Source organism: Aspergillus karnatakaensis (assembly GCF_047715665.1).
Source record: "Aspergillus karnatakaensis strain CBS 102800 unplaced genomic scaffold BJY04scaffold_47, whole genome shotgun sequence".
Classification (NCBI taxonomy): Eukaryota; Fungi; Ascomycota; class Eurotiomycetes; order Eurotiales; family Aspergillaceae; genus Aspergillus; species Aspergillus karnatakaensis.
The window spans coordinates 97,242-125,101 of NW_027395759.1; the positions used below are offsets into that span (position 1 = coordinate 97,242).

Here is a 27,860-nt window from a genome sequence, read left to right on the forward strand (position 1 = left end):
AGGGTTCGGCCGCCACAACAAATCTCGTCATTCGATAACACTCCCTCCCTTGCCCCTCTCTACCTGACTCCAGCCTCTGCTGGATTGTTTGTGACTTCCAACTTGTTGCACCATAGTGATCTCAACAACAGCTTTCCGCAAGTCCTCATGAGGTGACTCTGTGATGTCTGATAACTTCCACCCCAATCGCTCGCCATACAGCAACCAGAGCCCCGACTCTGCACCCCCCGCACAGCAGTCCTCTGACTGGATGTGGAGGCCAGGGTCGTTTTCTGGCAATGTGCCTCGAGCGAACTACCAGCCTCAGCATCAACACCAACCTCAACAGCTTCCACCTCAGCCGTATACGTACGGACAGTACCCCGACCCCAATACTCAACACAATGTCCCTCACAATGCCTCTCAGCAGGTGTCGTTCAGACAACCACAAGCGCACGAGCAAGCGCAAGACAGAGGCAACAAAGTTGCCATCCCCCGCGCTACGGCTGTCAAAGCCTCGGCCGAACGACGTCGATCCGCCCGAGCCTGCGAGTCATGCCGCCAGCGAAAGGTGAAATGCGACGGTGCGCGGCCGATCTGTCGGAAGTGCCGCGAGCACGGGCTGGAGTGTTCATACATTGATATCAAGCGGATACGAGACCAGAAGCAACTGGGCAGTCTGTCGAGCAAGGTGGATCGGTACGAGAGGCTGATGCGGCAGATGGAAAATGATGTGGATCCGATGACGGCCAGGCGGATTCGAAAAGCGCTCGCGGTGGGCTTTCCGGTGTCAGTTGGTGAGAAGTGAGAACCGAACTAACAGTGTAGGCTTCTGAACAGGCCCAGTCGGATGGTGATGGCGAGGACGACGACGCCACCAGCGATGCCGACTCGACTACGACGCATGGATCGCTAGAGGACATCGACCTAGTGAAGGAGGATCTGAACAGGAATCAGAAGACGGTGGCGACGGGGTATTTTGGCAAGAACTCGGAGATTGCGTGGCTGCAGAAGCTCGAGGATGTGTCGGAGCAGCGACACCCCGACGGAGTCCACGGGGAACGGAACGACTCACGTATTCCGATCCAGGAGATGAGCTATCACCTCGACGACCTCGATATCCCGCTTCCTGATGGCATTGAAACATATGGAATACCACCGAAGCCACTGGCGGATCTCTTTGTCCAAGGGTATATGGAATCGGTGCATCCGTCGTTTGCGGTCGTGCGGCGGCACATGTTTCTGTGGCAGTACGAGGAGCTCTACCGGAATGAGAAGATCTATAATACCCCGCGCAAGTGGCTTGCTGTGCTGAATATGATCTTTGCCCTTGGATGTCGGTACTGCAGGCTGACTAGGAAAATCGGTGTAGGAGAGCCCGATACCGACGATACATTGTATCTGAATCGTGCGAGAAAGCTCTGCCTAGGCGAGAATGCGCTCTTTGACCATGATGATCTCCAACAGATCCAGGTCAACTTGCTGGTTGCTTTTTACCTTGTTGCCCTTGGGCAGATCAATCGGTGTGTATATCGTCAGTGGATGTGGCTGTGGTATGGCTAACGCGAACAGTGCATCGAAGTTTTCTAGCATGGCTTTGCGCGCGGCCATCTCTCTCGGGATTAACCTGCGGTTCAAAGACGACAAAACTCCGTATTCGTCCAAGGAAGCACGGATCCGTCTATGGTGGTCTATCTTTATGCTTGAACACCTCCTGACCTCAATAACCGGCCGCATATCTGGCTGCGGCGAAGAGCTCAGCGCAGCACTGCTCCCTATGCCCTTTGAAGAAGAATGCACCGGCCGCAACCCAGGCCTCAGCGAGATTTTCCGTGACGAGAACTTACAGTCGACGAGATTGCAGCTGTCGCTGTGTCAAACGGAAGACGAAGCCTCATCGGCCGCAGCCTGGCTGGCGAAATGCAGCCCCAGCTCAACGCTCGTGTTTCACTGCATCGTCGACCTCCTGATCATCGCACAGACCGTCATTAACAGCGTATACAGCATCCAGGGTCTTCGCGAGCACTCGATGAAACTAGAATCTCGACTCCATGGCCATTCTCGGAACATGGATACCTGGCTGTGCAAAGTGCCGTTTCCATACCGATTTACCATCTCTCCGAAAGACGACAGCTTTTACATCCCGCCTGATGCCGAGTTCCTGCGTGAACGGATCACCCTAGCGACTTATTACTACAGCGCGCGGATCACCCTCTGCCGTCCCTGCCTCTCACACACCCCCGCCTCGCTCCAGAAAGCCCGCGACCCGACCTCCCGCGCGAGCTTCCGCTCCCTCATGACCCTCGCCTGCCTCCGCGCCTCCTGCTCCTTACTCTCCATTCTCCCCGACCAGCCCGACACCGTCTGGCTAACCAGCGTCACCCCCTGGTGGGCAATCCTGCACTTCATCATGCAAGCCACAACCGCCCTTCTCATCGGCCTCTCCATCTCCCCAGCTTCAGCATCCGAAATCAACACCGACAAAGACGACCAGCTCCCGAGCTTAAACCGCGACACCATGATCAAGGAAGCTAAGAAGGCGGTCCGCTGGCTCCACCACCTCGCCTTTACCAGCACCGCTGCCCGACGCGCCTTCGCGCTTTGTGAGCGTGTCCTGTCTAGAATGGGCGGGCAGTTGGGTTTTGAAAGGTCAGAACTACCCACCAGCGACTCCCTCCCCAAGATCAAGGAAGGCATCAACCTAAATGTCAACATGAGTATGCCCATGGGCATGGGCATGTCCGGGATGGGGTCCATGAACCCGAATCCGAATCTAGGAATGGGCACAGTAAACCCGAACATGGGCTTCGACATGGACATGAACACCATGTCCATGGGCATGAACGCAGAGTCGGACTTGAATATGGGTTCCGGCATGGGTGCGGGTATGGCTCAGGGTCAGGGTCAAGGACCGGGCGTTAACGGTTTCGGTTCGGGGATGGGTGGTGCTGATGAGGATCCGAGTATGATGGAGCTTTTGGGTATGGGGCAGGGATATGGCTATGGGTTTGGCTTTGGGTATGGGGTTGGCGGGTATGCGGATGGGTTGGTTATGGTTGATGATGGGCCTGGGCCCCCGGGACAGGGAGGTGGGCAACCACAGGGGCAGGGGGCGGATTTGGATTGGGTGAATGGCGGGATGAACATCATGGGTGGGAGTGGGGGGATATGATTTGGTTGTAGAAAGAGATGGAGAGGAGAGGAGGGTGAAGGGCAAGGAGTTCGGTGTGAATATATAGAACACACTACGCACGCCACACAGTGAGTGTAAAACTGGCCAGCTGATAGTAACTACGTTATTCATAGTTAGTTACAGGTCGAGCAATCTTTCGGGTTGGACTTTGGTTACTAGGGCTATATATACTCGGAGAGTGACTCAGAATACGCTGCAGATTTGCGAACCATTATATCTACTCACTTACCCAAGTTTCTGATGAGTGGTCTCTTTGATAGATCCAGGATAGATACATACATACATACATTCCAGCTTCCTCGCCAACTACCACCCACAAAGCTGTCATAACTACCCGCTCATCATTTGCTAGGGCGTGTGACCATCCCGCTAGTAAGCCAGAGGAAAAGCAAACATCCTCGAAGTCAGTACTATTCACAGACAGCCGCTATCACCAGCGATACTGCCCCTGAAGACACTTCCACTCCTATGGGTATCTCTGAGATCTGTGGTCAGCGTCCGGAGGACATGGCAACATCCTCCTCCGGGAGTACTGACAGGGCTGAGCAAGAGCAAGGACACGAACACCGCGTACTCCAAGACCAGTGCAAGATTCTGGGATCACCCGGGCGACGCAACCCAACTCGCGATATCGAAGAGCAGCGTGAAAAACAGCAGCATGGAGCCTATGCACTTGAATGTTGGCGTGCCGCTGCCGTGGACACCTGGTATCATTCGGCTGATCGATAGCGGAGAAGAGATTGGCCGGACTGACATGTGCGACGAGGAGATATTCTAAGGGTATGGATTGTCAAAGTGATTCATAGGGCTTGATTGCTGACTGTGAGCTTCTATGTTTATAGTCTATTTGGACCTTCGACGGGACTGGAAGTATATGCCTGTTTTCTGGAACTGCCATGATCTCGCAAGTCGCTTGGCTCACCTGATTGTATCCCCTTCGCTGGAGGTCATCAGATTCCTTAGACGTCTCGTAGCCTTACTTCAGGAGGCATACTTGAATGAAATAGCTTGGTTTCCGATGGCGGCGAAGGTGTCTGCATGCGGATGGGGTGCAGGCGCCGTGGGTGCCGCCGCTGCTATACCACCAGTGGCCGCTGCAGGTATCGGGGTTTTCATGGTTGGATGGTCTAATTGGGTTTTTGGACCGATTGTCCATAATTTCAAAGTAAGTGCGCGGAATGGCTATATGCGTAAGCTGGAGGAGCGTTTCCCGGCGCTCAAGGCCCTTCACGGCTGAGGGCAGGCCAGGCCCGATCAGACCAAATGGAGTACTCCGTATCTAACCCAATGTGCTCTCATTGAAGCTGCTGACTTGCAGTAAATATATGCAGCATGGGGATTTCCCCTTTACGCGTCCTGTTTAGATAGCATAGCCTTGAATCTGAAATGTTGTTGAACTTGATCATGTCCCTAAAACACTTAAGTACCTTTTGCAAATCCGATGTATAACTATAAGTATGGTCATCATGCATTTGTCAGTCTGTCCCTGTCCCTGTACTAACTAACGAGTGACTGATTCTGGCCTCCCCTCCCTCCATTTCGCGCTAGAACCCAAGCATAGGCATAATTTGGTATTAATGCTATGAGCAGATCCTCCCCATCTACCTGATCAATCATTTGGTAGCCCTTTTGATTCCATTTCTTGCTTAGCAGTTTAGTTACAAGTTTCTGTTTCTGCTAGCCTTGGTCACGGTCACGGTCACGGGACCAGGGCGAGTTTGAGCTCAACTGCGTACCACTTTCGGGATTTCGGGCTTGCTAGACTTCCCTTGGAAGCGTATAAAGGGAATAGGTCCATCACTTAGAGGTGGTTTCCTATAGCAACTGAAGGGTAGATAGAGTAGGATACCTAGGAAGGGAGATAAGTAAAGTGGTTTTTGGAAAAGAAAGAAGGAAGGGGCTTGGTGGGATTGGAATGAGCTATCATGGGAATCATCTCATCGCCGTTTCGATGCCGTTTCAATTCCATTTCAATCTCCGATTTCAATCGTATTTCAACCCAATTTCATCCGATTTCAGCTCGTTTCATCCTGTTTCGTTATATCTTGAATCTTATTTCGATATCTAGCAAAATATTTTCAGTCCATTTCAATCGATTTCAGCTCTATTTCATCACATTTCAATTCGATTTCATTTCATTTCATTTCTTGACTTATATACATACATTACTCAGCTATATTAAATACCCCTTGACTACTTCTCACTGATATATACTACATTACAGTATACCTACCTACTCCCTCCCCATCTAATCCTCCAACCCACAACCCTAACCACCTAATCACCCCCTAAACCCCGCATTCTCAAACGTAAACCCATACTCCTCAAAAACCCTACACTTCTCCTCATCTCCCGGATTCTTGCCCTGGCCCGGCGGCATCCCCAACAGCGCCAACCTCTCTCCCTCCTCCTCATACTCCTTGATTTCATACCCCGCATCCCCAAAGATCGCATAACTAGACGCATAAGCCCGCCCCCGAATCCTCAAAAACTCCACGTCGGGATTCGGATCGTAGCTCCTGAAAAACGACCCGAAGATATCGTTCATCAGCTGGCTGTGCAACTGATCCGCGTAGTCGTAGTACGGATGCACGAACTGCGTTTTGCTGTTCAGTGTCCCCCACGCAGGCAGCACGTCGTTGGAGTGGCATGTTGCGTTGTAGATCGGGTTTGGGGAGCAAATGGCCGGGATCGACGTGCTGTTGTTCTGCGTGTGGCCGGTTGTGATTTCGACTTCGTAGAGTTTCGGGAACGTGGTTGTTCCGCCGTTGCGGAGGAGGTAGGCTTGCGGGCAGGTCCATTCGGAGGCTGTGAGGGCGGATGCGCCGGTGATGCGCACGGAGTCGTTTTGGGCGTTGTTTGTGGGGAAAGCGGTGGTGTTGATTAGGGATTCGGCGAGGGCGGGGGGGAAGGCGAGGTTTAGGAGGGTGTTGAGCGCGGATTGGGAGGTGCCGAGGTCGGGGACGAAGCGGCTGATGTAGAGGGCTGCTTCGTCGGTTGTGGTGGAGAAGAGGACGGGGACGCGGTTGGGTAGGGTGTTGGAGGCGAGGAGGGTGTGGAATTGGTCGTCTATTACCCCGGGGCCACTGTCGGAGACCATGGGCATGAAGGGCTCGATGCTGGCGAGGAGTTGTGAGACGTGTAGGTAGGAGGTGCCGACGGATTGGGCGATTGCGGAGGTCGCGGTTTGGAAGGCCGTTGAGTTGTCGAGGAAGGATGTTGCTGGGATGCGGCGGAGGCAGGAAAGCAGGGTGGACTCGGTGGTTGTTGCGTTTCCGCAGCCTACAGCCGTTGCCACGAGAGGGGCTACCAGGGTGGAGTAGACTTCGCGCGTGTACCAGGGGAGGTCGACGGGGGCGGACTGCACCAGGGCTGCGGAGAAGAGGCCGCGGGCTGAGGTTGAGGAGAGGAGGGCGATGACGCTCTGCCCGCCGGCGGACTGGCCGAAGATGGTGACATGGGCTGGATCGCCGCCGAAGGCTGCGATGTTTCGATTCACCCACTGTAGGGCGAGGATCTGGTCGCGGATGCCGTAGCTGCCCGTCGTGAGGTCTCCGGTTGCTAGCCATCCGAGGGCGCCGAGGCGGTAGTTGACTGTGACGACGACAACATCGTTGCGGCTGGCGAAGTTTCCTCCGTCGTACTCAATTCGCGACGCAGACCCGCTGGTGAATGCGCCGCCGTAGAAGTACACGGCTACAGGCTTGCGGACTGTCCCGGCGCGCTCAGGCAGGACGGGTGTGAAGACGTTAAGGTAGAGACAGTCTTCGGAGATGTTTTGCGGCGCACCGAAACTTGATACAGATTGGATACATGAGTCTGCAAGAGTAGTCGCCTCGATCTTCTTCGGACCGGTGTATTCTTGCGGCGGAGCAAGGCGCAAGTCACCAACCGGGGGATCCGCAAAAGGCACGCCGAGGAAGCGGAATGAGCGCGCATCGCGATAGCCGGTGAGGGTGTACTCGTTCGATTTGACTGTGATCTTCGACGATGCGACAACAGTCCGGTCGACATCTCTGGTAGGAGGAACATTCGAGGTACAGATGGCCGGGAGCTCAAGATCGCACTCGGCAGAGACAGCACGCTTCTCACTGTGCGAGTAGGCCAAACACTCCTCTCCACTACCAGCAACCCACACATCCTCATCAGCGGGAAGATCATTCGCGTAGACCAGATAATCAAGCTGGTAGACGAGCTCAGTGCGGTTGGCATTGGGGGCGGTCTCAAACGGATACAGCTTCTCCCCGATGGCAGCGCATCGCTTCGCAGCTTTGGAACTGCTTAGCCGATCATGGACCAGCACAGCAGCGGTGCCATTGTTCTGCGCGCTGAGGTAGTTGTATTTGAGAGTCTGGAGAGTGCCCAACTTGTCCGGACTGGGGATGTTGGAGCCAGGAGGACAGTGGTCTTTGGTAGGGGCAGCAAAAGCTGACCCAAGGAGGAGAGCACCGACTAGCGAAGAGAAGTGCATTGTGACTGCAGGGTGGGAGAAAGTCGCGGGCGAAGAGAGCTTTTAAGGAACGAAGCTCCGTGCACAGCTGCAGTGTTGGTCAGCTCGCCAGCTCCATTGGGCGGAAAAGCCGGAGCTGGATGGAGCGTTGGAAACAGGCTGCCTGCTGTCACTGTGGAGATTAATTAGATTAGTTTATTAGGTAGTGAAGAATGAGGGGAAGCGCTAGCAAAGATGGAGAGAACAGTATGGAGTCGGCTAACTAACCAACGTCATGCTAGGCGACCGCTTGGCGAGAAAGACGACTCGTCCACTGTCCAGTCGTCTCTCCCTCGCAGTTCGAGTCCTGATCAAATCCTCCGTGGTTAGACAGCATCACTCTCTTTACTCCCGAGGTCCCCGAGGACGCCGTAGTCTTCCAGGAGCCCTAGGAGAATGCCCTATTTCCTGTTCAGTCATATTCAGAATCATAATGCACCGAGTATAGCACTCCACCATGGCCCCCACACTCAGCCTGAATCTGCACCTGAACCTTGAACATACATCAGCCACATTTCATCTCAGCCCTTCTCATCTCAGATCTCACATCAGAAATAGACCGGAGCGGCGGAGTCGGTCGGACAGGAGATCTCAGCCCTGGGGACCACTATTTATACCACGGCTTCACCTTCCACCGGCGGTGTTAATACGGAGTATAACCGATATCTATGGGATCTACGGGGTCGGTAAGATAGAGAAGGAACCATATCCGATGAAACGGACTCGGATAGATGGGAATGAACTTCGTAGAGCCATACCGGCAAGTTGCAGTGAGAGTTGTATATGTCGTCATCACTCCAGACGCAACGAACTCAGCCTCGGTCCGGCTCATTCTTCCCATCCGGGGTATATACTTCATCATCTCCCTTTCCGAGTATCCGATTTCCGATTTATCTATGCTATCTGAGATACAGATCAGATACAGATACAGATCATACTTCAATATGCACATATAACAGTTGCACATATATACTTCTCTCTCTACCGGGGCGTAAGCGGCCACCCGACCACATCACATCCCTCTCACCTCATCTGAGAATCTGGATCAGGTAGATAAGCCCAACCCAGCCAACACAAAATGCACAACCCCCCAAGCCAAAACCGAAACCAGAACCACAGCATCCCAACCATGCACTCGGTCCAAACCCAAACCCAAACCCAACTCCGAGACGCAGACCACCCTCGAGAAATCCGCATAGTCGAAGTCTCCCCCCGCGACGGCCTCCAAAACATCCCCACCCCCATCCCCACGCCCACCAAACTCTCCCTCATCTCGCGCCTCGCAAAGACAGGCCTCTCCAGCATCGAGATCACCTCTGTCGTCTCGCCGCGGAAGATCCCGCAGTTAGCGGATGCGAGGGACGTTCTTGGTTCTGAGGTCGTGCAGAGATTATTCTCACTCTCCTCACCGGGTTCTTCGCTTGCGAAAGATGGACATAAACAGAGGAGCGGAGATGGGGAGAGTGCCGAGGGGATACCAACAAGTATAAGATGCCCCGTGCTAGTCCCCAACCTCCGCGGTCTAGAAACCGCACTCGAGTACGGCGTGCAAGAAATCGCGGTCATCGTGTCTGCCGGGGAGGGGTTCAGTAAGGCGAATATCAACTGCTCGGTTGAGGAGGGGTTGAGGAGGGCGGTTGGGGTTGCGAGTGTTGCGGTTGAGAAGGGCGTTGCTGTTAGAGGGTATGTATAGCCTTTCCTTCCTTATACTTATTCCACTCCACCTGGGCCCCAGTGGGAAAGAAGAGTATTAACGGGATATAACTATCAGGTATATATCCTGCATCTTCACCGACCCCCTGCCACGCACCCCCGCAGAAATAACGATCCCGCACTCAACAATCCACCACCTAACAGCCACCCTCCTCGCCGCCGGGTGCTATGAGATCTCGCTAGGCGATACAACCGGCTCCGGAACACCGGAGCTCACGACGTCGTTGCTTGAATACCTTACGCAACCCCCTTCAAGCTCAACCCCATCCTCAATCTCAAAGCACAGTCCGATTCCAGTAAGTAAACTAGCAGCCCACTTCCACGACACTTCCTCGCTCGCGCTCTCGAACGTCTGGGCCGCGTATACCGCCGGCGTGCGCGTCTTTGATGCGAGCGTTGCAGGGCTCGGCGGGTGTCCGTTTGCGCCGGGGGCGAAGGGCAATGTTGCGACGGAGGAGTTGGTGGGGATGTTTGAGAGTAAAGGGGTTAGGACGGGGGTTGATAGGGGGGTGTTGGAGGGTGTTGTTGGGTGGATTAGAGATGTTTTGTTGTTGGAAGAGGAGAAGAAGGGAATGGAGGGAGGGAAGGGGGCTGATGTTGGGAAAGAGAAGGAGAAGGAGAGAGGAGACCACGAGCTGGGCAGGAGTATTTCTAACCCTATCTCTGCTTCGACTGGGATGGCGTCGACGCGGTCGAGACTGCAGGAGAGTCTTTCTCTTCATCAGAGAGGGTGGTTTGCGAGGCCGATGGGAGTGAATGATTGATGGTTGATGGCTAATTGATTTCATAAATGCTGATACTGATGCTATGCTATGACTGATATAGATGTATATTAATTAGATATATTTACTCGAAGAATAAGTGGCCAAACCGGATGTAATGCAGCGCTGATAGACGCGTCAAGAATATAATATGCATGCATGCAGTGAGTGCCGACCGAAAACAGAAATTATGGTATAGGGAAGAGATATAACGATAACGCGCGACAATGCCGGCTATAGAACGGACACGCATATAGATAGAGATGGAATCAAAAAACCAGACAGATAGGATGGCTTCATATGGAACGAACAGCGAACGACGAACGACGAAGACCGCCAGTACTCGTATAGGGTATGCGCGAACACCGGTATAAGTCAAGTATAGTAAAGAGTATACCACACATTATAACTGATTTGGCATCATGTATGCCCCCCGTTTGCGAGGGTCGTCATCGAGGGCAGAAGAAGGGCGCTTATGCCCGGGATTTAAGGTCATCGAGCTTGCCGCGGTGAAAGACTGGAACTGCGCGGGTGAGAGGCCGAGGGCGGAATTTTGGTACTGTTGGTCGGGATAGTATGGATTCTGCAGGTGTTGTAGCTGTGGCTGTAGCTGCGTGTGGTACTGCGGTTGATACGCTTGTGGGTGCGACTGAGGGTATGGAAGACCGTGGCTTTGAGACTGGGATTGAGGTTGCTGAGCGGAGTGGGCATGGGTATAAGCCGAATGAGCTTGCTGGGCTTGAGAGTGAGGTTGAGCGTATTGGGTCTTGGGCTGCGCGTGAGATTGGTTGACATGAGATTGAGCATAAGATTGAGCAGATTGAGCAGATTGGCCAAGCGGGACATGGGTTTGAGTCTGGGTTGGAGTAACCTGGGCCTGTGATTGTCCCGCCTGCTTCGCCGCATGTTGCGAGACCTGGGGCTGGCGCTGGGTCTGGGCCTGTAATGGCGATGGCGCTTGTCGCTGAGCCTGTTGCATCTGCAGTTGGGTATTCTGCAGTGCCTGCATCTGAGTATTGCTTTGCTGAGCTGGCATCTGAGCTTTGGCCTGCATAGCTGACTGTGGCTTGGCCTGTGTAGCTGGCTGTGGCTTGGCCTTCTGCGCTTGCGCCTTCGCCTTTGGTTGAGCTGGAGGTTTGCTCTGCTTCGCTGGCTTCTGGGCTTGTTTTTGAGCTTGCGGCTTGGTCTGCATTTGCTGGGTTTGCATCTGCGGCTGTGCCTTCTGGGGTTGCACTTGCATTTGGGGCTTCGCATTCACCTGGGCTTGCATCTGAGCTTGGGCTTGTAAATGCGATTGGGAGCGCTGAGTCGATGCCTGCATCTGAGACTGTCCCTGCATCGGTTGAGCTTGTCGTTGGGCCTGACCGGGTACCGGAGTTTGCGTTTGTCGACCCATCTGAGCTTGCAGATGTGCCTGCATTTGAGGAGTTTGCATCTGCTGCGCCTGGGCTTGAGGCCTGCCTTGCAGATATGATTGCGACGAAGTTTGACCGAATGACTGAGTGCTTGGTGCCTGCGGTACTTGTTTTCCAGCTTGAGTCGACTGAGCCCCGTATTGAGTTGATTGAGTGGGCTGCGTGCCTGCTTGACTCCCATACTGATTTGGCTGAGCTGCTTGGGCGCCTTTCGGAGTGCCGTATTGATTTGACTGTGCCCTAGCCTGTGCCCCGTATTGAGTTGATTGAGCTGGCTGAGTGCTTGCTTGGGAGCTGTACTGAGTTGACTGGCTTCCTGACTGACCTCCGTACTGAGCCGACTGAGTAGGTTGCTCAAATTGACCTTGCGATCCAGCCTGCGCAGTTTGAGTGCCAGGCTGCGTATCAGGCTGAAGCTGAGCAGGAGTGGACTGGCCAGGCACAGGCGGGGGTAGGCCTTGCGCAGCGGCAGCGGCGGCAGCTTGTTCCTCTTCCAACTTCTTCCGTGCCAGCACATCTGCCTTTCGTGGTCGACCACGGGGCCGGCCCGTGCCCTTTGGTTTTGTCGGGTCTCGAGGCGGTTTCGGCTTACGAGGGGTGTCGCCCGTCTCGGACTTCCGCGGCCGTCCACGTTTGCGCTTCTGAGGTAGAGGCTGGCCGTCGGGTCCGAGTTGTGGAGGACCGGGGGCGCTGGCAGTGGAAGCAGCAGGCGCAACCGGTGTAGGCGCGATTGAGAAAGGTATGCCTACTCCTGGAATGTTGGCCAGACTACTAGGCAAGGCCGCGGCTAAGGATGCTGGATCATTAGGGTTGAGCTTTGGCTTCTTCGGTTTCTTTGGCTTCGTCTCATCACCAGGCTGCTTCCGCGGACGACCTCGCTTTTTCGGAACGTGATTTGGATCGCCCGGTTTTGTTGGCTTCGAGGAGGACGAATTCTCCGAAATGAATGTAACAGGTCCCTGCCCATTGACATGGTTGGTCGTCTGAGCTGCTGGCGGATTTGGTAGGTTTGGCAAGGCTGGTAGGGCTGGTATAGCTGACGCTTCGGCTTTAATGTGTGGCTGCACTGGCTGTTTCGCCGCTGCTTTAGCTGCCGAGGTAGGTAGGACCAGCTGTTCCGCTGTCAACTGGGTTCTTGGCTGGAATGAGGGTTGAGTTGATGAGTGTGCCAATGGTTGACTCGCCGACTGGCTAGCTGGCTGGGGTAACGGCTGGGCTGGTGGTTGAGCTGCGGGTTGAGCTTGCGACGCGGCGCACTTTTTCTTCGGCGGTGGCTTGCTCGGGTTCTTTTTCTTCGGTTCTTTGGCCGGAGCCATCGCCTGAGACGTGGAGGCAGACGGCTTCGCGGGGGCCTGCTGCGGCTGTTGTGAGTGCTGTGGCTGTGGCTGTGAGACGTGTTGCTGCTTGGGCGTGCTTTGTTGCGACGTTTGCTGCGCTTGCTGCGGTTTTTGCTGCAACTGGGGAGATTGAGACGCCTGAGTCTGCTGCGCATGAAGGTGGTACTGTTGTTGCTGCGGCGTCAGCGAGGAGCGCATTTGTGGCGACTGTTGGTATTGCTGCTGCGCGTATTGCCGCTGATAGCCATATTGAAGCGGGTTTTGCATCTGGGTCAGATACGGCGACCCTTGGGCCTGTTGTTGGGCTTGCTGAGCGAAACGCTGCTGTGCCTGCTGGTAGGCCTGCTGGTTTGGCAAACTCTGTTGAGTTTGAGTCTGTGGTATCTGCTGTGAATTTTGAGCTTGTTGGGCTTGCTGCGTTTGCTGCGTCTTTTGAGCCTGCTGGACCTGTGGAGTTTGAGTCTGCTGTAGCTGCGGGGTCGACTGTTGAGTGGTACGCGGTGTTTGTTGCGCAGATTGCGTTTGTTGTGTTTGGTGAGCATTTGTTTGGGCTTTAGGTGCTTGATAAGCCTGAGCTTGAGCTTGCTGCCGAGCGTATTGCGCCTGCGCTAACGATGCCTGAGATGCTTGCGACATTTGCGGAGTTTGAATCGCTTGTACCTGTGCCTGGGAGGATTGCGTGTGGGATGGAGAAGCTTTCTGGGGTTGTTGGGCTTGCATCTGCAGACTATGCGGCATATAGGTGGAAGTCTGTATTTGAGAAGATGGAGAAGGTTTCTGAGTATTTTGGGCCTGTTTTTGCGCCTGCTGCACTTGCTGCACCTGTTGGGTCTGCGGTAGGTACTGGGTCGAGTCCGGCGTTTGCTGATAACTTTGCTGCGATGATTGACTTGACTGCGGCATTGTTTGAGCTGGTTTCGTCTGTTGATAAGCCTGCTGGTACTGCTGACTCGAGGTGGGCGCCATGTAGGTCGACTGCTTTGCCTGCTGCTGGTATGCCTGCTGATACTGCGATTGACTTGATTGACTAGACTGTGGTAGTTGCTGGGCCGGCTTCTGTGCATGTTGTTGGTATCCATATTGCGACTGACTCGACGGAGCGGTGTGTGCAGATTGCTTCGCTAGCTGTTGGTAACTCTGTTCCAGAGAGTGACCCGACTGTGTCGTTTGGGGATTTTGCACCTGCTGATAATTGTGTACTTGCGATTGAGTAGACTGTGTCGACTGGGGATTTTTCTGTTGGTAGCCCTGTACATATTGCTGACTCGATTGCGGTAGTTGCTGAACCGATTTTTGCGCTTGCTGTTGGTAGTTCTGGTGCGGTTGGCTCGCTTGTGATAATTGCGCTGGCTTCTGCGCTTGCTGCTGATAATTCTGTTGTACCTGACTAGATTGCGGTATTTGCTGAGCCGGTTTTTGCGCCTGTTGATATGATTGCTGCTGGCTAGACTGTGGTATCTGCTGAGTCGATTGAGTGGCTTTCTGTGTCTGCGCCTGTGGTTGATAACTTTGCTGGCTCGACTGAGGTGTTTGCTGTGCAGGTTTCTGTGCTTGTTGCGGCTGCGGTTGCGGTTGCTGTACCTGTTGCTGTTGATAATTCTGTAATTGCTGGTAAGGAGACTGCTGAGCCTGGGTGTATTGATTATACTGAGTCTGAGTTAGATATGGAGATTGTTGCGCGGTTTGCTGATACGTAGTTTGCTGCGGTTGCTGATATTGAGATTGCTGTGGCTGTCGATATTGCGACTGTTGCTGCGCTTGCTGGTATTGGGCAGTTTGGGCAGGTTGCTGTTTCTGGGACTGTTGATATTGAGAAACAGAGTGCGGCTGGTACGATGTCGACTGCGGTTGCTGATATGCAGCCGACTGCTGGCTCTGATATGGAGAAGATTGATACTGCTGCGGATACTGCGACTGCTGCTGAGAGTTAGTCGATACCATTGGCGAGGCCGTCGCCGAAGTTGATGCCGCGGGATTCGCATGCGGCGATTGCCTATGCTGGACTTGCTGCTGCAGTCGATCTAACGACTGCTGCGGAGAGGCGCTCGTCGCTTGCGTATGCGGCGATACCGTCTGCGCGTTCAACGAAGCAGCCCGGTAATTAGACGCCGGATTCATGTTTCTCGGCAGGCCCTGGAAAGAAGAGCCGTACGGGCTTCTCAGCTGCCCGAGTGCATCGGAACTCCTAGACAACAGATCGGACGTGCTTGCCGGCTGCTGATACCCGGACAAAGAACCATAGCTGCTACCAGCCGACAGCCCACCTAGAGACTGCGACGTCGTCGTCGTCGTCGTCGTGGCCATATTGCGCAGACTCGGGGAGAACCCCGTAATGTCGGCTTGCGGTTGAGACCGGAACAGATCGCTGTTGCCGGCAAGTGCATTGGCCGTCTGGCGATGCGCGGCGGCAGAGCCGACGGACGGCGACTGCATTTGCTGCTGCTGGGAGTGGGCATTCTGCTGGTACTGTTGCTGCTGATGGTAGTTTTGGCTGCCATATCCCATCATCTTGAAAAGACTCTGCCAATGCACCAGCTAGAATTGATGGTCAGAGTCGGGCCTCGCCTAGACCAGACATGTAATCGGAATGACAGGGACACGATTAGCGGCGATGTTAGTACAGGGGGGGCAGCTCAACAGCCCCAGCTCCACCAGCAGCAGCAGTAATCGTTGTAATTAAATCGAATAATAGTTCTAGCTTCCAAGAGGAGAAGCGACGCCACGAAGACGCGCAGGAGAAACGCGTTTCTGGAGACAATTGATTATTGCTGTGAGAGCGTCACGGACAAAGCCACACGAAGCCGCCGAAGGAACCAATCAGAAGCCGGCCTGCGGAGTATGGTCCCGTGACTGACAGCTCAGGTTCAACTGGAGTTCAGGCCAAAGCCTTGTTGCCTCAGGCAGCCAGACTACGGCAGTCGGAAGAGGACAGGTGGCGCAGTTTGGGAGGGAGAAAATTGAGTGAGAGAGGGAGAGGACAGCACCCCGGCCGTCATGAGAGGCAGCAGCACAAAGGGCAACGTCGAGCGACTGGGGCAGCAACCAGCACCAGACAGACTAGGATTGGAAAGCTGGGGTCGGCCGAGGGTTGATGGATTTGCCGTGTGGTCGCTGGAAAGTCGATGGACCTTATTTTATTTTTTGATGGGCTGCTGCTGTTTTGGGATTTTTGGATTTTTTGAATTTCGATTTTTTTCTCTGGTCCGTCACGTGAGTCTGCCCCCAACCAGTCAGATCAGGCATCAACACAACTGTGATTCTGTAACAGACTCAGGTACCTGGCGGTTAGAGTTCTACAATACTATTATCATTCCCGGTTGATATCATACTGCGCAGTATATGATCTTACTATCACGGTATTACTGATTGATGCATCCACCTATGGATTCATCTCGCTTAACCTTACATTAGTGCCGACTCCAGCCTATATTAGACAAGCTACTAAGAATATATAACCAGATTTCTATATTGGTCTACTGCTGTACAGGTAGACTACACCCATATGAGAGTATGCCCAGTATCAATGAAGAGCAGAGTTGGAGAACTTGATCATTCTTTCTTTGATTTGGCTCTACCTTAACCTTGAGAGCTGATGTGGTAGGTTACAGAAAAGAAACCTTAACGCTGATTCCTCGCCCCAGCTTCTACCCCAGCGCACTGGCGATTGTTTCAGTCTAGGTCATAGTGAGCCACTTGTGAACTGCTCGGTAGCTTCTCGAGGTCTCCTTCTTGAGCTGCGCAAGAGCACAATGCTTGTATTCTCCAGAGTACTGGAATATCAGCCTTGTCTCATCCGTGGTGTACCGTCGCTATGAGCGAGGCAACAACCGGCGTGGATTATTTAAGGCAACTTGAGCATGTTAAGTTTCTCGTAACAACGACTGACAAGTTATCCAGACAGGCGTCTTCGATATCGGCGACTCGTCATAATTGTCTGATCAAGTCAGCGCCGACTCTCTTCACGGCCTTGAACGGTGCCTTCGCTTCGTCTAGGCAAGTGAGATCAAATCGAGGTGGATGCCGGAATGCAGCCGGAAGAATAGAAAATGGTCCATCCGTTTTGTTCGTAGCTCATGCTACTTTGACAACGCCATTTTCCTCCTCCTTCGCCCTCAAATCCGCCAGACACGGCGCCTGAAACATTGTTCCAGAGATAACACCCTTCAGAGTACCTATGCTCACCACAAGCCATAATATCACCACACAGAGAGATAGAATCTATCACAATCAGTAATTAGTGATATCATATAGCAAAATGCTAACATACCGTCCCTAAGATATCGTAAAATGTCGACGGAAGCTCATCTCCAAGTTGGCAGGTACAAGAAGCATAACCTCCAAGAGGATAGATGCATCCCCACCAGCCAATATTGAACGGAAACGTCTTGCATCGAATAATCGATGCAGAAGCAAAGAAGAGCCATACAAGGCCAAAGGACCAGAGAATGAGTCCTGCGAGAAACGCCATTGCGTAGAATATTGGTCCTACGGATTCTTGAAGTGTATGGGTTTCAGCGAAGACATTCTGTGCGGCGTTTCCGAGCTTCAGGACTCTATGTGTATGGTTAGTTTGATTTCGTGAAAGTGTGTAGGGTAGCTCACCCTAACCCTCCCTGTCCTAATGGACCCAAGGGCAGAAAGACGCTGACAATCATTGTCTTTGGTGGAATCTTATGCATAGTCAACCGGTGGAGATAAATCACCATAACCATCAAAGCCAGAGGGAGCCCGACTCCCCAGAGCACGTAGCTGGCGATCACAGTCCATAGGGCATGTTGTGGGTTTGGTAGTATGTCTGCCACTATAGCCCCCGTCGTAGCAGCTACCACGCAGCTCACGCTGGGAAGCAGCCAGACCGCTGTCATTGACGAAAGCTCTGTCTTGACACCGTTTGACATCCTGCACTCTATCAGCTGTGTTGGGTATGATTGATTCATATTTTCTTACAGCAAAAAAGGCAGCGACAAAGCAGCTACTACGGCGATGACGGCATCTATGATCCACAAGACCCAAGCCATTGTACGAGACCATTCACCCCATGCGGGAACACAGACAAAGCAAAACATGTTTATAACGGTAGCTAAGCCCATAGGTAACGTCGCGATGAACATGGATTGTGTCGGGTGTGAGATCATAGCCTTGAAAATCTCGGGGTATAATGTGTAACGCAACGACGAGATGATGCATGCTATGAGGAATAGCAGAATATTAAGGGCAAATATGACGACTGAAAGCCAGTACAGCCACCTCCCATTGTATGGTAGCTCATGGAGAAGCATTGACACCACGCCGGTTCCCATGTTCACAGAGAACCATCTAGTTCTGTTAGCCCGCTCGGATTCCGCAAAAAGTGCCTGAGTGCTTACGAGGGGGTGAAGTTGCAGACCACCCTTCTCCATCCCTCATCGTGTATGGTGAATGCAGATCGCTTCGGATCATCTTGATCTTCAGCTGTCATAACTCTATTTCAGTCCTAGTAGAACGAAATCTCGAGCTATATCCTTAGTGTCTGGCTGGGAAGCTAGGGCTGAGCTGGCGGGGACAGCAGCTCCCAGTAGTTGTAAAAAATAAGAGTCCTGCCCACCAAACAGCGAGCGGCCGGCATACCGACTCAAGTTATTCATGAACTGGTGGCCGGCGAAACTTCGGATCGGCCGGGATTTTTTCGTGATGGTATCCACCGAAATTGGGTGCCATGAGGACGGATGACGGCCCGAGTGAGGGGATCCAAGAGTTGGAGATATCTCTCCAATTTCTCCAATTTCTCGGCGAGTTGGTCGTTATTGTGATATACTCGATGCTCTCGAGCCCATACTCTCGGGATGTCAGCGAAGGAGTGATGGCATGACAATTGCAATTATGGATCGTGTAAGGCACTAAAGGCCGATCGGTAAACAAATACTTATTGGTATGGCTTGATCGTCCCACGTAAGCATGAACAAATTCCGGCATGATGTCTCTGAGAGATTTCCACTGGAGGCGCAGAACGTCTCGCAATGCATGTATTTTTTAAATTGGATATCTCGAACAGCGTCAATGGCGCAAGGAGGTGTCATATGGCTGAGAAGTCCATTCCGTAACGTACTATTATAGTATTTGTCTTGCGTTACGGCTCGGGAGTTGGCATGTTTACCGAGGATCCTCTGAACAGAACAAGTACGGAGGGTATACGCTAAAAGCTCTAGATTAGCTGATTGGTCAAGAAAGAAAAAATAAGACAGAATAGATTCATGCTGAGAGTCAGACCTCATACCATAATGTAGGTAGGACCCTCGTTTGTTCCTGCTTAGCCGTCCGCTACGAAAAGCGGAGTGGTTAATCGAACGGTAAGTCGAGGTGAGGCCTATACTGAGCGAGCATTTGTGCTGGGAGAGCGCCAGTAGGGTCTCATTTGAATCATACCTTGTTTGATTGATGAGTTCACGGAGGAATGTAGTGAAAGACATCGGTGTTTAAGTAGAGGTTGAGAGTGAGGGGTAAAGGAGGCTTCAAGCGGGGAAGCTTGTGAGGTGCTACGAAGTCACGAGATAGGTACAACCTAGAGTTTTCGGAACTCTATTCCGAGCTAGGTGACTGTCGATCTGGTGTCCTCTCTGCTGTTGTCGAGTTCGTACTCTGTACTATGATTTTCAGGAACTTTAGTACATTATAAAGGCTGAAAATCCAGGCGTTGCTAAACGACCCAGCGGAGCGAGTTCTGGGTAGCGGTTTCTTGTTCGCGCTAGCATATCCATCTACAACTCGGAAGCTCCGGTCGTATTCAATCTCTAGGGTACTGCCACGATCCAATATACCGAGGGAGATCTCTGTTAGGATTCCTATATAGAGCCAGGCGCCGAGGGTGAGTGTCCTAGACTACTAGGTAACACACTCCGCACGCTCTAGTTCAGCGGGCTACATAGTGTTATATAAATACGTGTCCATGATATAGCTTTGACGTGTGCTTAATGAAAATTCTACATAGTCTATACACGACTTTTGATCGCAGTGAAGTAACAGTAAATCTGATATCTTTAGACAGCTAGCTATGAGGGGAGGCCAAAAACTGCCAGGCCTACCCAGGGACGGTATATTTGGATTGTGATTCGAGTATTGATCTCTTCTAAGGTAGATTTGCTTGGGAGGTTTGCGAGAAATGAGAAGCATGAGCAGCCAGAGCAGAAGAATATAGAAATATAGCTTTGTCTCCGGAGAGTGAGGGGTGAGGGGAGGCATTGACTTGCAGTGGAACTGCCTCCAATTTTTAGTGTTGTAGGCTTGTGGGCCGTTACGCGATCGACTTTTTGGTTGGTTTCCTAGCACTCGTAGGTGGCCCACTAGTCCCGTTATATTTTCCGCATTGCAACGAGCTCCAATTTTGACGATTCAGACTTGGAGTATGTGCGGAGTACTTTGTATGTGCTTCATGGCACAAGTAATATCATTGAAATAGCAGCGACTTCTCGGAAAGTCTCTGATATGTTAAAGTTGTGTAGAAAGATCAAGCCCTGCTAAGCCTCATCTACACAAAACAATTAAGGAGTCCGTCGTTAGCTTGACTAAATACCGGTGGAGTACGTTTCATCTTGAGATCGAGACTTACGAGTCCCTCGATTAGATGTCAGAATTTGAAGCTACACAGGGGTGCTCCGAGCTTCGGGTTCCAGTTTCGATGCAAAAAGGAAAACACTTGACGGCACGAGACTCGAACTGCATCTTTTTGCAGCAGTGACGGAGATTGCCATGATGACCAGCAAATTCTGCAGGTTCGGATCTAAATAGCAATCCAACGATATCGATCTTAAGGTGCATGAATCGTGCTTCAGCTGTCAAGCTTTAGAGAAGCTCGGCTCCACTTGGTCGAAACACCACTCATTGAAGTAGCCGAGAGCATTCAAGCTCAAACAAACATCCCTGCAATCTCCGTCTTGCAAAAGGGGTGGTTGCACTATACTTAAGGAGGAGCACAGTCCACAATGTGCTGCCCAGTCTGGTGTCTTCGTTGCAATCATGTATTTCAGCCTGCTCTTACTCTGCTTGTCCCCTTTGCTGGCAAAGGGCCAGCTCTCTGGTAGTGTCGGACCACTCACCTCAGTCAGTTCAAAGGCTGAAGCCAAGACGTGCAATGTCCTTGATTACGGCGCAGTGGCCGACAAGGCTACGGACATTGGGTCTGCCCTTCAGTCGGCCTGGAACGAGTGCCGATCTGGCGGAGTCGTTTACATCCCTCCTGGGGATTATGCGATGGAGTCCTGGGTTACTCTGTCCGGAGGTAGCGCGTGTGCCATTCAGCTGGATGGTATTATTTATCGAACCGGGACTGATGGCGGCAACATGATCATGATCAAGCACACTTCCGACTTTGAGCTTTTCAGCAGTACCTCCGGAGGTGCCATCCAGGGCTACGGGTATGAATTCCATACCGATGGCTCGATGGATGGACCTCGGATTCTGAGACTGTATGACGTCTCAGACTTTTCCGTCCACGATGTCGCCTTGGTGGATTCACCGCTTTTCCACTTCTCGCTGGATACCTGCTATAACGGAGAGGTGTATAATATGGCCATCCGTGGAGGTAACTCGGGAGGATTGGACGGTCTTGACGTTTGGAGTGAGAACGTGTGGATTCATGATGTACGTGGCACCCCTTCGCTGTAGGACTCACTAACGAGAGCAGGTCGAGGTCACAAACAAGGATGAGTGTGTGACGGTCAAGGTAAGATGACGAATACATCGTGACAAGCAGCTCTAATTTTTGGTAGAGTCCAGCTAAAAACATCCTGGTCGAGAACATCTACTGCAACTGGAGTGGAGGCTGTGCCATGGGCTCGCTGGGAACTGATACCGATATCTCCGACATTGTATACCGGAACATCTATACCTGGAGCTCGAACCAGATGTACATGGTCAAGAGCAACGGGGGCAGTGGAACAGTGTCCAACCTCTTGCTCGAAAACTTCATCGGTACGTTAGACTCAGAAGGTTTTGAGCACTTCTGACTTTATAGGCCACGGTAATGCATACTCGCTGGATATTGACTCCGAATGGAGCAGCATGAGCACGATCGAAGGCGACGGAGTTGCATTGAACAATGTGACGATTCGCAACTGGAAGGGCACTGAAGCCAATGGCAAACAACGCGGCCCTATCAAAGTGCGCTGCGCGTCCGGGGCACCTTGCACGGATGTCACAATCGACGACTTCGCCATGTGGACCGAAACAGGAGACGAACAGACATACTGGTGTGAGAATGCGTATGGAACTGGATTCTGTCTGCAGGACGAGGATGGTTCTGCCCTTTATACCACGACGCTAACCGCATCCGTCGCTCCTTCCGGCTACCCCGCACCCCGCATGGCAAACAACCTGGAATCTGGCTTTTCCATCGACAGCGAAATTCCCATTCCTACCATTCCAACCTCCTTCTACCCAGGGGCAACTCCGTACAGCCCTCTTGCTGGAGCCGGCGCCACTGATTCAGCTCGCTCTCTGCCGTCTATCACCAGTTCGACTCCTGTTGCAACTGCTGACGCAAGGGCAACCTCGACCTCGACCTCGACCTCGACCTCAACCTCAACCTCGAGTTCCTCGACCGACCTCTCCCTTTTCCCGGCCGAGCCATCCCCAATTGCAAGCTCTATCTTAGCGAGGCCCAATATTACAACTACATCTTCGCTAGCCAGCGCCTCGCCTACCACAAAGCTACATGAGAGCTCGCGCCATAAGCACCATTGCCGCGCCCACCACAGGTAGAAGATCCTCAGGTGAAAGGCTCCAGATAGACAGTTTGGTTCATCTTAGACTCAAAATGCTACATTATTATTCAGATCCACTTTTTTTCTTTTATAAATCCACCGAACTCCGCATCCGATGTCGTGCTTTGCTTACTGTGGCGGTGAGTTAGGATAATACGATGCTAGACCGCAGGTGTCACCATTTCGAGCCATCCCCCTCTCGTCTTCTATTATAGTCAGCGAACAACTTTACATATAATGTCATCCGATAGCGAATCGTTCTTTGCCGAACCTCCTGCGCATGAGACTACACCCCTCAATCGCGAATCTAGCACGGATTCCTTCCCTGCGCTCGAAAATGCACCATTGAATCGCGCTGCAGACCTCGATGCATCATCTGCATACAAGCTCAATGCAAGCGTTTTGAATCACGCAATCTCCGAAGTTGGCATGGGAAGATACCAATGGCAATTGTTTGTTGTAGTCGGTTTTGGCTGGGCCTGCGATAACCTATGGCCCATCGTCACATCCCTGATACTTCTACCGGTTACATACGAGTTTGGTGTTTCTCAGCCACCTATTCTACTTCTCGCCCAGAATCTGGGGCTCCTATTCGGAGCTCTGTTCTGGGGCTTTGGCTGCGATATTTTTGGGCGACGGCTCGCTTTCAATATGACCATTGCCATCACGGCCGTGTTTAGCCTAGCTGCAACGTGGTCGCCAACATTTGCCGCAGTGTGTACTCTCGCAGCCCTTTGGTCTACAGGTGTTGGAGGTAATCTGCCTGTAGACGCAGCGATCTTTCTCGAATTTGTGCCTGGTACTCACCAGTACCTGCTCACAGTCCTGTCGATTAACTGGTCCCTAGCGCAGCTCCTCGCGAATCTTGTTGCATGGCCGCTGGTGGGTAACTCTACCTGTCCTTCTGCAGAAGGCTGCATTGGATCGAACAATCGCGGCTGGAGATACTTTCTCTTCACTATGGGGGCTCTAGCACTAGTGATGTGCATTACTCGATTTTTCTTTTTCACCCTCCTCGAGTCGCCTAAATACCTCATGGGCAAAGGCGAGCATTACAAAGCTGTTGCCGTTGTGCATGAGGTAGCAAAACGGAATGGAAAAGAGAGTAGTTTGACTGCAGATGAATTGCACGATTGCTGTGACAGTACAGCTGGGCAAGATGCTTACCACCGACAAGGATTGACATTTCACGACCAGCTCAAGCTTCTCCTCGAGCCCCTCACCCTCAACCGCGTTTTATCTCTATTCTCATCTCGACGCCGCGCCCGCGCGACAGTTCTCATGATCGCAATATGGGGAATGATTGGCATTGCTTTCCCTTTATACAACGCATTTTTACCGTATCTGCAGCATCAACGCGGGTTAGAATTTGGAGACGGCTCGACTTCTCTTACATACCGCAATTCACTCTTAATTGCTGTGGCAGGGATTCCTGGCAGCCTAGTCGGTGGGAAAATGGTCGAGATGCCGTACTTTGGGCGCAAAGGCACGCTCACCATCGCTACTATACTGACAGGGATCTTTCTCCTGGCATCCACTTCAGCCACCACGTCCTCAGCCTTGCTAGGCTGGAATTGTGCTTACGGTTTCAGCAGCAGCCTTGTTTACGCGGTACTTTATGGTTACACGCCAGAGATTTTCGAAGCAAGAAACCGTGGGACGGGAAATGCGCTCGTCAGCGCTGCGAATCGACTAGGAGGTATCATCGCGCCGCTCGTGGCTCTTGGTGCTGACCTGAAGACCACAGTGCCAGTGTACCTAAGTGGAGTCGTTTTCATCATTGCTGGTGGATTGGTTACGCTCATACCGTATGAGTCTCGCGGGCGAACAAGTGATTAAAGGTAGATAGAACGGCCATCAATGGACAAAGCCTAGTAGTAACTATAGAACGTCGGCCACCTCACACGCTAATCCGCGGGACTGGGCCGAGGTTCCTGATAATGCAGTTCTATGCAGACGCTGTCTTCTCGAACGGGTTCTCGAACGGTTACAAAGACTTAATAGGCAGCCTGCATACCAGGCCTGCAACTACCACTGCACTTTGGGCTCAATCATGCGCCTAAATCAATCCTTTCAGCGTACTTCTGCTCTTTGTTGCAGAAGCGTGGGTCAATATTGACCAGTTGGGCTCCCCCGCAGTGGAGCTAACAGCCACGATGGGTGCCTGACCGCCAGACAATGATGCCTGTCAGGAGACTCAACTCAGCCTGAGACTGAGTACTCACTCGTCTGCTCTGTTTGTTGCTGCCGGTGTGTCTTCTTCCATTCCACTCCTTCTCACCGCAATCAATGCAAAGACAGTCCCCGCAGCTGTCAGATGCCTGCGCTGTATCTTGAAAACAGTCCGACGATGACCTTCGCCTACGACCATGAGGCGGAGTTCTGGGGGACACTGATCAACCCCGACAAGAGCCCTTCGCCATTACTCGAACAGCTCTGCCTGGGGATTGCTCATCTTGTTGTATGTGGGTGAGGAATCGGTACAGAAGGGCGCTAACCAATTACTCTGATAGACCACCTTTGACAACCTCCCGATCGCCGACCTCACCCCCGAGAGGCTCGCTACATTCTACCGAAAGGTCGGCGGCAACTACGACTTGCTCTTCCTCGATACCAAGCCGTCCGCCCTCTCGTTTATCTACCAGCGCCTCGGTTGCTTCCACAGCATCCAGCCCTCCTCCGATCCGTACAAACCCCCTTCGATCCCCGCGTTACAACCCCATGGTTTCGTGCGATGGCAGACCATCCAGCTCCTACTAGACCCCGACGAGCACGTCGCATACTTGCAGAACGCGGTGGAGCGATGGGACATTTTCAACTCCAGAACTGGAATGGTCTTCCCGAAAACAATTCCCCGCGAGGCGTTTCCGGCGGAGCCAGACCCAGAGATGATCCAGTGGCACGAGACCGTTAGCCAGAAGTTTGAATTCGACTACTGGAAGAAGAACCTCCTCCGCTCGTCGCCCCCGACATTCAACACATACCAGACGCAGTTCAGCGGGAAGGACGCGTCTGCACAGAATAAAGAGGAGGAGTTTGTGCAAACCCAGCAGCCTCGGGCCTCGAGCTATCGGTACCCTGCACCCGCCGAGCCGCAGCCTTCTCGCCGTCATCAACGACGCCAAAGCGCCGAAGTCCCGCACAGCAACCCCCATAAACCACAGACCAGCGTTCCCCATCGCTCTGCCGAATTCGCCAGCGGCTACGCCTCCCCGCGTGCTCCCTCTCCGCCAACATTTGCCAAACCTTCCGCTCCGAAGGGCCGCGGCCGCGAGCGCAAGACCTACTCCCGCCCCGTGAGTCCGGAGGTAATCCACGGCCATAGCTCGTCCGATGCATCGTCCGAAGACTCCGGCACCGCAACCCAGGAACCCAGCTCCCCTCCACCCCAATACGACCACCACCGCAACCTCTCTCCGCCGCACGCCCCCAACGCCCGCCGCCACTCTCACGAAGCATACTCGCGCCGACCGCACAGAGAACTCTCGCCAGACTCGCAGCAACGCTTCGCATACCGCAACGCATTCAACCCGGCCACGGCAGCAGCCTCAAACAGAGTCTACGACTCCGACAGCGGGCGCGGAATCCGCCAGCCTCGAGTCTACATCGACGAGGTGCGCCAATCCCGCACACCGGTGAACAACTACCGCGAACCGGTCTTCGGGGAGTCAGCGACTGTCCCAACAAGCCCTGTCTACGCGCATGCGCACCCGATCCATCCAGTCCACCCTATACACCCCGTTCATCCGCGGTTCATCCACAACCACACCCATAACGTCAATCACAATCACAACATCAACCACAATCAGGGCTACATGGTCCATCCCCAACCCGAACTCGACGCAAACGTCATGGAGGACCCCCGACGGTCGGCGTACAGGGGCAGTCTAACACCGAACCCCAACCCCAATCCAACAAGCGGAAATAATTATGGTCGTCCGCGGTTTGCGTCTGTTAGCGAGGCGCAGTATCAGCCGTCCAGGTGGGCGGGCGTGCATGGTGCGACGGGGAGAGGCGTGCCGCAGGGTATTGCGGAGGGGGAGTATCCGAATAGACGGACGTCGATGTACGAGCACCGATAGGATTAATTGCATGTTTCGGTGGTAGGTACGGAGCGGAACGGAGTATAGCATAGCAGGAGAACGGATATAGTACCTTTTATATACAGCTGACATTTAGGCGTGCGAGTGCGATATGATATGATTCCTGATTTGCGACATTTGTTTTACGGAATTACCAGGCCTGATTCTACATACAACGTCACGCAACGAGAAACGACAGTTACGACCATGACCTGTTTTCGTGTGGGCAGTCATGAGCAGAGGGGTGTTGGTTTGGTTTCGACGGCTGTTATTATTGGATTGGAGTATGCATGGTGTTGATTGCTGGAACTTTTGAGATGATGACGATAACTTGACTTGACTTGACTTTCCGAGCGGGGTTCACAAACTGCAGCCCACTCCAGCTGGACTTGACTCTGGCCTGACCCGACCTCAAGGCTCAGCCCCCGACTCGATCACGATTTACGACTTTATGACTTCCCACGCACACACTACATATAGGCTAGAGGGCGTTTCCAATCCCCTTCTCTGCATAACATATCTCTTTTCGCATTTGACTTGGATTCTTGACTTTGGTTTTAGTTGGCGTTGTATTTTTCTTGGAGTTGTCATTGTATCCAGCGTTGTCATTTTACTGGTAGCATTTCAATGGACGTTTTTCCAATGCTTTTTGTTCGTTTGCTCGGCCATTGGTTCTTCTAATTGAATTGATGGCTTGATAAGATCTAATACCTCCCGCTGAGGCGGGAGGTGTAAGTAGGACTTGGGCTAGGAAAAGTAAGAGTACAGAATACTGTCAATGTCAATTGTATTGTATGCCTCGCATGCAAGGAACAAGACACCAGTGACACCCCACACCTTTTTTTCCCTCTTTCTTTCTTAACTACGGAGGACATACTACATCGTACAGAGTACATCGTACAGAGTACCTACCTGACTGCCAGCCTGCGAGCACCAAGAGACCTACATCATTACCACCACCAATAACAGCTAAAAACCCCGGAATACTTATCCACCCCAATCAACACACGTACAGTAGTTCTGCATCTGCCATCTTTCATCCGGAGGCCGGAACCCACATAAATCATGAAAGAGAGATGATCGAAACCCTGGAATCAAGTATCCGCAGCCTCGGCATACCCGATTCTTCACAGGATCATCGCGAGATTCGAATCCCT

General features: G+C 52.7%; 8 protein-coding genes across 8 annotated transcripts; 6 read left to right on the forward strand and 2 right to left on the reverse strand.

Annotated features, from left to right (window-relative positions):
• On the forward strand, positions 1–929 carry BJY04DRAFT_113907 (Zn(II)2Cys6 transcription factor domain-containing protein). Its single transcript, XM_073708205.1, has one exon. The coding sequence runs from the start codon at positions 164–166 to the stop codon at positions 785–787; it is 624 nt and encodes a 207-aa protein (XP_073568114.1). The 5' UTR covers positions 1–163; the 3' UTR covers positions 788–929.
• Positions 930–1,071: 142 nt separating this feature from the next.
• Positions 1,072–3,901, forward strand: BJY04DRAFT_209361 (fungal specific transcription factor domain-containing protein; the record flags this gene model as incomplete). Its single annotated transcript, XM_073714110.1, has 3 exons — positions 1,072–1,502; positions 1,552–2,686; positions 3,656–3,901. The coding sequence occupies 3 exons, from the start codon at positions 1,072–1,074 to the stop codon at positions 3,899–3,901; spliced, it is 1,812 nt and encodes a 603-aa protein (XP_073568115.1).
• A 947-nt stretch (positions 3,902–4,848) lies between these two features.
• Positions 4,849–7,703, reverse strand: BJY04DRAFT_196259 (putative cholinesterase). Its single transcript, XM_073712332.1, has one exon. The coding sequence runs from the start codon at positions 7,641–7,643 to the stop codon at positions 5,454–5,456; it is 2,190 nt and encodes a 729-aa protein (XP_073568116.1). The 5' UTR covers positions 7,644–7,703; the 3' UTR covers positions 4,849–5,453.
• Positions 7,704–7,928: 225 nt separating this feature from the next.
• Positions 7,929–8,653, forward strand: BJY04DRAFT_113951 (uncharacterized protein). The gene has a single exon (XM_073708206.1). It carries the CDS (start codon positions 8,119–8,121, stop codon positions 8,566–8,568), a length of 450 nt encoding a protein of 149 aa, XP_073568117.1. The 5' UTR covers positions 7,929–8,118; the 3' UTR covers positions 8,569–8,653.
• Positions 8,654–8,739: 86 nt separating this feature from the next.
• BJY04DRAFT_221241 (hydroxymethylglutaryl-CoA lyase) lies at positions 8,740–10,138 on the forward strand (the record flags this gene model as incomplete). Its single annotated transcript, XM_073717052.1, has 2 exons — positions 8,740–9,344; positions 9,433–10,138. The coding sequence occupies 2 exons, from the start codon at positions 8,740–8,742 to the stop codon at positions 10,136–10,138; spliced, it is 1,311 nt and encodes a 436-aa protein (XP_073568118.1).
• A 5,094-nt stretch (positions 10,139–15,232) lies between these two features.
• On the forward strand, positions 15,233–16,191 carry BJY04DRAFT_196263 (uncharacterized protein). Its single transcript, XM_073712333.1, has one exon. It carries the CDS (start codon positions 15,285–15,287, stop codon positions 15,552–15,554), a length of 270 nt encoding a protein of 89 aa, XP_073568119.1. The 5' UTR covers positions 15,233–15,284; the 3' UTR covers positions 15,555–16,191.
• A 506-nt stretch (positions 16,192–16,697) lies between these two features.
• Positions 16,698–18,557, reverse strand: BJY04DRAFT_113968 (TDT family transporter). Its single transcript, XM_073708207.1, has 5 exons — positions 18,254–18,557; positions 17,835–18,203; positions 17,490–17,786; positions 17,155–17,440; positions 16,698–17,105 (listed from the first exon to the last, which is right to left on the reverse strand). The coding sequence occupies exons 1-5, from the start codon at positions 18,343–18,345 to the stop codon at positions 16,959–16,961; spliced, it is 1,191 nt and encodes a 396-aa protein (XP_073568120.1). The 5' UTR covers positions 18,346–18,557; the 3' UTR covers positions 16,698–16,958.
• Positions 18,558–21,920: 3,363 nt separating this feature from the next.
• On the forward strand, positions 21,921–26,703 carry BJY04DRAFT_229859 (major facilitator superfamily domain-containing protein; the record flags this gene model as incomplete). The annotated part of the gene is made up of 4 exons (XM_073719143.1): positions 21,921–22,615; positions 22,933–24,429; positions 24,923–25,082; positions 25,135–26,703. 4 exons carry the CDS (start codon positions 21,921–21,923, stop codon positions 26,701–26,703), a joined length of 3,921 nt encoding a protein of 1,306 aa, XP_073568121.1.
• Positions 26,704–27,860: the final 1,157 nt, after the last annotated feature.